At 40.1% G+C, this 9,020-nt stretch overlaps 2 protein-coding genes across 2 annotated transcripts; both read left to right on the top strand.

Moving 5' to 3' along the window:
- Nucleotides 1-1,090: 1,090 nt before the first annotated feature.
- Nucleotides 1,091-4,600, top strand: OR2AJ1 (olfactory receptor family 2 subfamily AJ member 1). The gene has a single exon (XM_008985636.6). The coding sequence runs from the start codon at nucleotides 1,299-1,301 to the stop codon at nucleotides 2,241-2,243; it is 945 nt and encodes a 314-aa protein (XP_008983884.1). The 5' UTR covers nucleotides 1,091-1,298; the 3' UTR covers nucleotides 2,244-4,600.
- Nucleotides 4,601-4,708: 108 nt separating this feature from the next.
- On the top strand, nucleotides 4,709-7,287 carry LOC100415198 (olfactory receptor 2L8-like). Its single transcript, XM_002760782.5, has one exon. It carries the CDS (start codon nucleotides 6,120-6,122, stop codon nucleotides 7,020-7,022), a length of 903 nt encoding a protein of 300 aa, XP_002760828.1. The 5' UTR covers nucleotides 4,709-6,119; the 3' UTR covers nucleotides 7,023-7,287.
- The last annotated feature ends 1,733 nt before the right edge of the window (nucleotides 7,288-9,020 follow it).

Genomic DNA, 9,020 nt, shown 5'->3' with positions numbered 1-9,020 from the left:
TGTTATTCAAGGGAATTAAAATAGAACGAAGTGGTCTGTAATTTATTTATGAAGAATCTCAATATTCACAAAAATTAAAATAAAAATCTATTTGTATATTGTTGGTGACCTACGTTTGACTTTATCTTACAAAAGGGAAAATCGAAGCTCATTTTATTCAAACTTAAGTAGTTGTTAATAAGATGGAAACTAATTTTTGAACGTTTGTTAATTGTTTTGTGATTATAAAATTTACTGAAGGACAGAAACCTGGACTGATAGATTTATAAATGTTATAATTTACATATTAATATGTGCGTGTATATATATGTATTTATGCTGAGGGAAATATACATACAGGAGGTACACAAATAACTATATTGTAACAATTTAAAAACCACTATCAAAATATAGATAATGTAAACACCTACTATTCTGCACATAGAATTAATAAATTATAATTCAATTTCTACAAGTTAACAAAACAGGAAAATGTAAATCATATCCTTAAAGATACATTGTTGATGTTGACTAAATGATACTTCTATTTTTTACATTTAAAATATAGTGTTTCAAATTACAAACATTGGGTTTTGTGACAATATTTCATTACTTATTATCTTGGAAAAAGTCTTAGAATTATACATTTTATTTTCTATAAATTAATCTAAATAGTAAATGCATTAGACAGAAAATTAAGTTCCACCATTCATTCATGTCATTCAAATATTCCACAAACATTACTGAGCAACTGCTATGCACCAGGCACTGCTCCAGGCATTTGGCTATACCAGTGAACAGAACAAGGATCTGTCATTGTGAAGGTAAAATTCTGTCACAGAATGAAAATAAACAGTTAATATAACCAATGTGTTTATTATTTAATGGACTAGAAGGTTTAAAGTGATATGCAAACATGGGGAAATGGAGCACAGCAAGGAGGACCAGGAAATTTGGGTTCAAGTGGCATCCTTACATTTCTTAAAGGGTGTGGCAAGGTAGGCCTCCTTGAGAAGGTGACATTTGAGAAAAGAGTAGTCTTGAGTAAATTATTACAGAATTAATTAAGATTAGGAGACTCACCATGGAGCCAAGGGCCCACTCAATATTCTGAATATCAATTGGTCTGAACAAATAACTGTCCGTCTTGTAAAACATGCCCACTCCAAGGACCGGCTAAGAGTCCTTCCATGTTGATCACAAAATAGGCATCACTCACTCTCATTTTTTTATGCAGGTATACTATTATTAGATTAAGATTTACACAATTTTTTCCTCTGTTATCTCTTTTTAGGTAAAAAAAAAAAAATAGAGAATTCATGATGGGCTGGCCGAATCACACCTTCAGTAGCGATTTCACACTTTTGGGACTGTTCTCTTCTTCCCCAACAAGTCTGGTCTTCTACTCACTTATATTTGTCATTTTCATTATGAGTGTAACAGAAAATGCCTTCATGATTCTCCTTATTTGCAGTGACTCACGACTCCACACTCCAATGTATTTTCTGCTCCGCCATCTCTCCGTTATGGATATCTTGCATGTTTCCAACATCGTTCCCAAAATGGTCACTGACTTTCTGTCAGGCAGCAGAACGATTTCACTTGCAGGTTGTGGGTTCCAGGTGTTTCTGTCCCTCACCCTCCTGGGTGGTGAGTGCCTTCTCCTGGCTGCAATGTCCTATGATCGCTATGTGGCCATCTGTCACCCGCTGCGCTATCCGATTCTTATGAAGGAGTATGCCAGTGCTCTCATGGCTGGAGGCTCCTGGCTTGTTGGGGCTTTCAACTCCACAGTCCACACAGCTTACACACTGCAGTTTCCCTTCTGTGGCTCTCGGGCAATCGATCACTTTTTCTGTGAAGTCCCTGCCATGTTGAAGTTATCCTGTGTAGATACAACACGCTATGAACAAGGGGTTTACGTAAGTGGCATGATCTTCCTGCTGATCCCTTTCTCCTTGATCTCTGCTTCTTATGGCCAGATTGTTCTTACTGTCCTCCAGATGAAATCCTCAGAGGCAAGGAAAAGGTCATTTTCCACTTGTTCTTTCCACATGATTGTGGTCCTGATGTACTATGGGCCATTTATTTTTACGTATATGAGACCTAAATCATACCACACTCCAGGCCAGGATAAGTTCCTGGCAATATTCTATACGATCCTCACACCCTCACTCAATCCTATAATCTACAGCTTTAGGAATCAAGATGTTCTGGCTGCGATGAAAAATATGCTCAAAAGCAAGTTTCTGCATGAAAAATAAATAGGAAAATTCCTGAATGTGTGTTCTATTTCTACATTAAATACCTGAAGGATACTCATGATAGGTTTTCTAGAAAGACAATCATAGGTTTTCTAGAAAGACAATCAAGGCTTCTATCTTGTCCATATGGAAAGAAGTGAATATTTCAGAAACCTTGTTAATAATGGATAATAACGTGTTTGTGTTGTAAACACATACCTCTAAAAATGTATTCTTCCTTCTGTGGTACCAATTATAATCATGCAGCGGTTACAGGAAGCAAAAATTACCCAAGGCGTCCTACTCCCTAATACTAAAATTGTAAGACTTGATAAGAATATCTTTAAAAATACAATCACACATCCATTGTTTATTAAAATAATGTTTATTTTCATAAAACTTTGTAAAATTATGTTGCTAAAAATCATTTATCAAAAATTCACAAATTTGATGTGAAATCTCCATTATTCTTTGCTTGGTTTGTGAACACCTTTGTTTAGTAAAATTTTATATATATACATATATATGCACACACATATATACGTACACACATATACAGATATAAGTAGTGTTAAAATTGAATTACTCATCCTATGCTAGAAGCAACTATACAATATTAAATAAGAATATCATAAAAAATGTCTGATTTCATTTATACATATAGGATTATATTTTACAAACTCTTCTAGCAATTTATCCTAAAAGTTATTTCAAAGACGACAATAAATATTTCTATTGAGAATTCATCAAAAAAAATTTTTTAAACAAACAATAAGATGCACTTTGTAACTAAACATAAACAGCTTGTGTCAAATCTGTGTTTTCTGGCAGCTGGGCACCAAGTCTGCCCCCTGCAGGCTCCTGGCTTGCTTTACATTGCACTGTCCATTGGGTGGTTCTGGCTTTGGGATCTGATAGTGGGGCTGGAGAATGTGGGCTGGGCAGCCCAGTGCTGCTTTCCTCATGCGGTGTCCTGTGCCTGTCATCTCCTTGGGTTGGGGCTTGTGTGGAAGGACCATTCCAGAGGGGTCAAGCCAGCAGAGAAGGGGTGCAGAAGAGTCTCAGCCAGTGTGATGTGCTGGGCAGGGTCCGATTTTACCACCCTCCTCATCAGGTCAAACAGCTACACGTCCTCCAGAGAATCTTGGAGCCTGTCACTCTTCAGACGTTTACAGTTCTTCGCATACCAGCCGTCAGAGATGTTCTCATCCCAAATTAGGCCCCCTTTGTAGGAAAATTTCTGCTTCTTGGTACAGCACATTATGCTTGATGGGATGGGCCCTAGGGTGCTTTTGGTTTTCATAAGTCTGGAAACCCTGGTAGTACTTCAAGAGAATGCAGCCCATGCCCCACATGGCAGGGGCGTGTCCACCGCAGCTCAAGGATTGCTTCAGGCAGGCGACAGTGCCGGTGGCCGCCACGGCGGTGTGATGCTCACGGTCAGAGGTGGCACCGTGGAAGCCGCCATTCGGACGCTGCTGCTCCTCACTGACTCCTCATCGCTCCTGGGCTCGCTGTAGACGGTGTTAAACTCACAATTCACATGCAGGATGTTCTCGGGCTTCATGTGCGTGTGGGTCAGCCGGTTCTCACGCAGAAACCGAGCGTGTGGCAGAGCGGGTAGGCCACGTGCCAGACATGTGATAGGGGAATGGCTGGAAGTGATTCTCCTCGGCAGCTCAAGGTGCTTCTGCCCAGGCGCTCGGAGGCCTGGAAGGTGAACCAGCCACACACCAAGACGCACAGGAGCTGGTTCTTAGTCCTCCCTTATTTTTCTGGAGAGCGTTGATTTCTGGTGGTTCCGCCTCCCAGTACTCGCCCACATTGCGGATGACCTTCAGAGCAACCCGAGACTTCCTTCCTGCAGGGCCCAAGCACTCACCACGTCGCCGAAGGCGCCTTGGCCCAGGTTCCCGCTGCCTTCACCGCTCCTGGAGCCAATGGCGGACCCGGCACAGCAGGTGGCGCCTCCTTAGCATCTTCCGCGCCTGCACAGGGCTCACTTCCGGGCTCCGGAGGACACGCCGCTGCAGGACCCGGGGGGCGTCTTCGGCTGTGGGCGCGGGCTTGTGGGTCCAGGGTAGACCCGTTCCCCTGACGCCGACCACAATGAGCACATGAAGACCCTCTCCAAAGCATAGGGCTCTGCTCTTCACACTGGTGTCTCCTCCGGAAGGGCAGCGGGCACGTTCTGGACCAAGGTATCTGGGGAGAGGCTCCCGTGGGGATGGGGATGGTCTTCACAGTCTCCCGTCTTGTTCCCACGGTCAGGCCGCCTCCTCTCCCATCAGCAGCTCAGGTATGGGGCAGGCTTAGGGGCCTCCTCTCCACGGCTCAGCTGCTGCTCTGAGCGCTTCTCCCCTAAATGGTGTGATTCATAGCAGAAACTAGAAAAACATTTTAATGAAGGAAATGTCCAAGTTAATTTTATTATAACATGTTAACTGTTTATACTAGAGAAATATCATTACATATTTAACATAAGATATGAAGATATAGATGAAACTTTAACAAATGAAAAGTCATTATTTTGCCTTTCACAATTGGAAATTTTAAAACAATGCTATTTATGTTAACAATGTTTTCGTGAATTGCACATCATAACATACTGTAGGCGTTCATGAAATATGGTACAAAAAGTTTTTAAAGAACATTGTGAAAACATATATTAAGGATCCCACTTCCAGGTATATACAAGGAATAATTGAGAACAGACACTGAAACAGATATTTGGATACCAATGTTCATAGCAAGATTATTCACAATAGCCAAAAGGTAAATAACCCAAATGTCTAAAGGGGATGAATGGAAAAAAGTATGATGTATGAATACAAAAAAATATTTTTTGGCCTCATAAAAGAATGAAATTCTGATATAAGCTACCACATAGAACCTTAAGAACATTATTTTAATTGAAATAAGCCACATATAAATAAGCCAAATATTGTACAATTCCACCTTTAAGAGGAACTTGGAGGAGGCAATTAAAATATATTTAAAGTGGAATAGTGGTTAGAAGGACTCGGAGAAGGTGAGAATGGGGACAGATTATTTACAGTATGAGAGGATATAGTTGGGGTGATTTAAAAAAATGTGGAGGTGTTGACGGTTGCACAGAACTGGGAATCTATACCTTTTCTTCATGATAAAAAATACTGAAAAGGAGAAAAACTGTGAACCTTCTTAATGTTATGAATGGTATAGTCCAAAATTATAATGATAAATTTTATGTAATGTATATTTTGCCACAAAAATTTCATAGAAAAATTCTTAAACAGAACCAGTAAGACCCTGTCCCAAGAGAAATTCAATTATTGGACATCATGGGAAGTCAAAGAACATTCAAGGCATTGCCTGCAATAAAAAATGCGACATTGAATATTTTCTAAATTATGTCCCAGCAAAATAAGTTGTATTTTTCTTCTAATTCTTATTTTATAATTTAATAATGTCTTTATAATTCAATAGCAATTTGGACCATAATGAGAAAGATTTGAAAATTAATAATACAGCAAATTAAAAATTGTTCCCCATATGTAAGATATTATAAGAATTTGTGGTAATATGTGTATTTTAAATTCACCACATTCCATTTTAATGTATTTAGTTGCTAGACAATAAAATGAAAATTAACAAATTAATATATGTAGACACGTATTACAATGTACTTACCGAATAACAACGTATAAAATACAGGATTCCATAAAATTTTGAGACACAACAATATTGGGAGAATCTGAATAAATATATTTGTATCTTTCTCCGTTGAAATGATCCTTAACACTCCCAGCAAACATTTAAAGAAATGAATAGAATCCCATTTACAGCCTTGGGTTAAGGGCAGCCTCTTCACTTAGCCTTGTGTCTCCCTTCAGGAAAAAATGGTAGGAATGCCCCATGGAAAACTATACTCAAACATCAACTGATTTCATCTTATTGGGATTGTTCCCACCATCAAGAATTGGCCTTTTCCTCTTCATTCTCATTGTTCTCATTTTCCTAATGGCTCTAATTGGAAACCTATCCATGATTCTTCTCATCTTCTTGGACACCCATCTCCACACACCCATGTATTTCCTTCTTAGTCAGCTCTCTCTCATTGACCTAAATTACATCTCCACCATTGTTCCTAAGATGGCATCTGATTTTCTGTATGGAAACAAGTCTATCTCCTTCATTGGGTGTGGGATTCAGGACTTCTTCTTGGCATTAGGAGGCGCAGAAGCGCTACTTTTGGCCTCTATGGCCTACGATCGTTACATTGCTATTTGCTTTCCTCTCCACTATCTCATCCACATGAGCAAAAGAGTGTGTGTGCTGCTGATAACTGGATCTTGGCTCATAGGCTCTATCAATGCTTGTGCTCACACTGTGTATATATTCCATATCCCTTATTGTCGATCCAGGGCCATCAATCACTTCTTCTGTGATGTCCCAGCCATGGTGACTCTGGCTTGCATGGACACCTGGGTCTATGAGGGCACAGTGTTTTTGAGCACTGCCATCTTTCTCGTGTTTCCCTTCATTGGTATTGCATGCTCCTATGGCCGGGTTCTCCTTGCTGTCTACCGCATGCACTCTGCAGAGGGAAGGAAGAAGGCCTATGTGACCTGCAGCTCCCACCTCACTATAGTAACCTTCTACTATGTGCCTTTTCTCTACACCTATCTACGTCCAAGATCCCTGCGATCTCCAACAGAGGACAAAGCTCTGGCTGTCTTCTACACCATCCTCACTCCAGTGCTCAATCCCATCATCTACAGCCTGAGAAACAAGGAGGTGATGGGGGCCCTGAAGTGAGTGAGTCAGAGAATCTGCTCGGTGAAAATACAGAAACACTTTCCGCCTAAGGTCCCAGGACTCAGATATGTGTCCATTCAGCAATGTATAGTACTTGAAATATTATTTCATGCCTAGAGTGCAAGAACTAAAAGTAATCAAGGGAAGAAGAAAATCACTGATATCTGGGCAAAATTGTTTTGCAAATATATATATATAATTCTAAAAAACCATTATTATTCATGGTATTTTCCACATGAATTTTGAAAAGAACATACTTTTGCTAATATGTTGTCAGTGAGAATGTTTATGTTTGGTCATGCAAAAATGAAATGAAAATTACCTAACTGAAGTTGGCACTCAGCATAACAATTTTATTATTGTCAATTTATTTTCCAGTAATTTAAATTTACTTATTTTATTTATATATATATATATATATATATATATATATATGGTTTTTTTAATTGCATTTTAGGTTTTGGGGTACATGTGCTGAACATGCAAGACTGTTGCATAGGTATATACATGGCAATGTGGTTTGCTGCCTTCCTCCCCATCACCTATATCTGGCATTTCTCCCCATGTTATCCCTCCCCAACTCCCCACCCGCAACTGTCCCTTCCCTAGTTCCCCCCTCCACAGACCCCAGTGTGTGATGCTCCCCTCCCTGTGTCCACGTGTTCTCATTGTTCAACAATGTGTGTTTGATTTTCTGTTCTTGTATCAGTTTGCTGAGAATGATGGTTCTCAGTTTCATCCATGTCCCTACAAAGGACGCGAACTCATCATTTTTTATGGCTGCATAGTATTCCATGGTGTATATGTGCCACGTTTTCCCTGTCCAGTCTATCATCGATGAGCATTTGGGTTGGTTCCAGGTTTTTGCTATTGGAAACTGTACTGCCGTGAACATTCGTGTGCATGTGTCCTTATAGTAGAACAATTTATAATCCTTTGGCTATATGTCCAGCAATGGGATTCCTGGGTCAAATGGAATTTCTGGTTCTAGATCCTTGAGGAATTCCCACACTGTCTTCCACAATGGTTAAACTAATTTACACTCCCACCAACAATATAAAAGCATTCTTATTTCTCCACATCCTCTCCAGCATCTGTTGTCTCCTGACTTTTTAAGATCACCATTCTAACTGGCGTGAGATGGCATCTCAATGTGGTTTTGATTTGCATTTCTCTAATGACCAGTGATGATCACCTTGTTTTCACATGATTGTTGGCTGCATAAATGTCTTCCTTTGAGAAGTGGTCTGTTCATATCCTTTGATATGGGGTTGTCTTTTTCTTGTAAATTTGTTTAAGTTCTTTGTAGTTTCTGGATAGTAGCCTTTCTCAGATGGATAGATTGCAGAATTTTCTCGCATTTCATAGTTGCCTTTTCGCTCTGATGATAGTTTCTTTTGCTGTGCAGAAGCTCTTTAGTTTAATTAGATCCCATCTGTCTATTTTGGCTTGTTACCATTGCTGTTGGTGTTTTAGTGCTGAAGTCTTTGCCCATGCCTATGTCCCAAATGCTATCCCCATCAAGCTACCATTGACTTTCTTCACAGAATTGGAAAAACTACCATAAATTTAATATGGAACCAAAAAAGAGCCCACATAGCCAAGACAATCCTAAGCAAAAAGAACAAAGCTGGAGGCATCACGCTCCCTGACTTGAAACTATACTCAAGGCTACAGTAACAAACACAACATCCTACTGGCACCAAAACAGACACATAGACGAATGGAACAGAACAGAGGCCTCGGCAAAACACCACCCACCTACAACCCTCTGACCATTGACAAATCCGACACATAGACGAATGGAACAGAACAGAGGCCTCGGCAAAACACCACCCACCTACAACCTTCTGACCATTGACAAATCCGACACATAGACTAATGGAACAGAACAGAGGCCTCGGCAATAACACCACCCACCTACAACCTTCTGACCATTGACAAATCCGACACATAGACTAATGGAACAGAACAGAGGCCTCGGCAATAACACCACCC

This window comes from Callithrix jacchus, chromosome 19, assembly GCF_049354715.1.
Source record: "Callithrix jacchus isolate 240 chromosome 19, calJac240_pri, whole genome shotgun sequence".
Classification (NCBI taxonomy): Eukaryota; Metazoa; Chordata; class Mammalia; order Primates; family Cebidae; genus Callithrix; species Callithrix jacchus.
The sequence above is the reverse complement of the archived record's forward strand: the minus strand, read 5'-3'. Positions and strand labels throughout refer to the sequence as shown.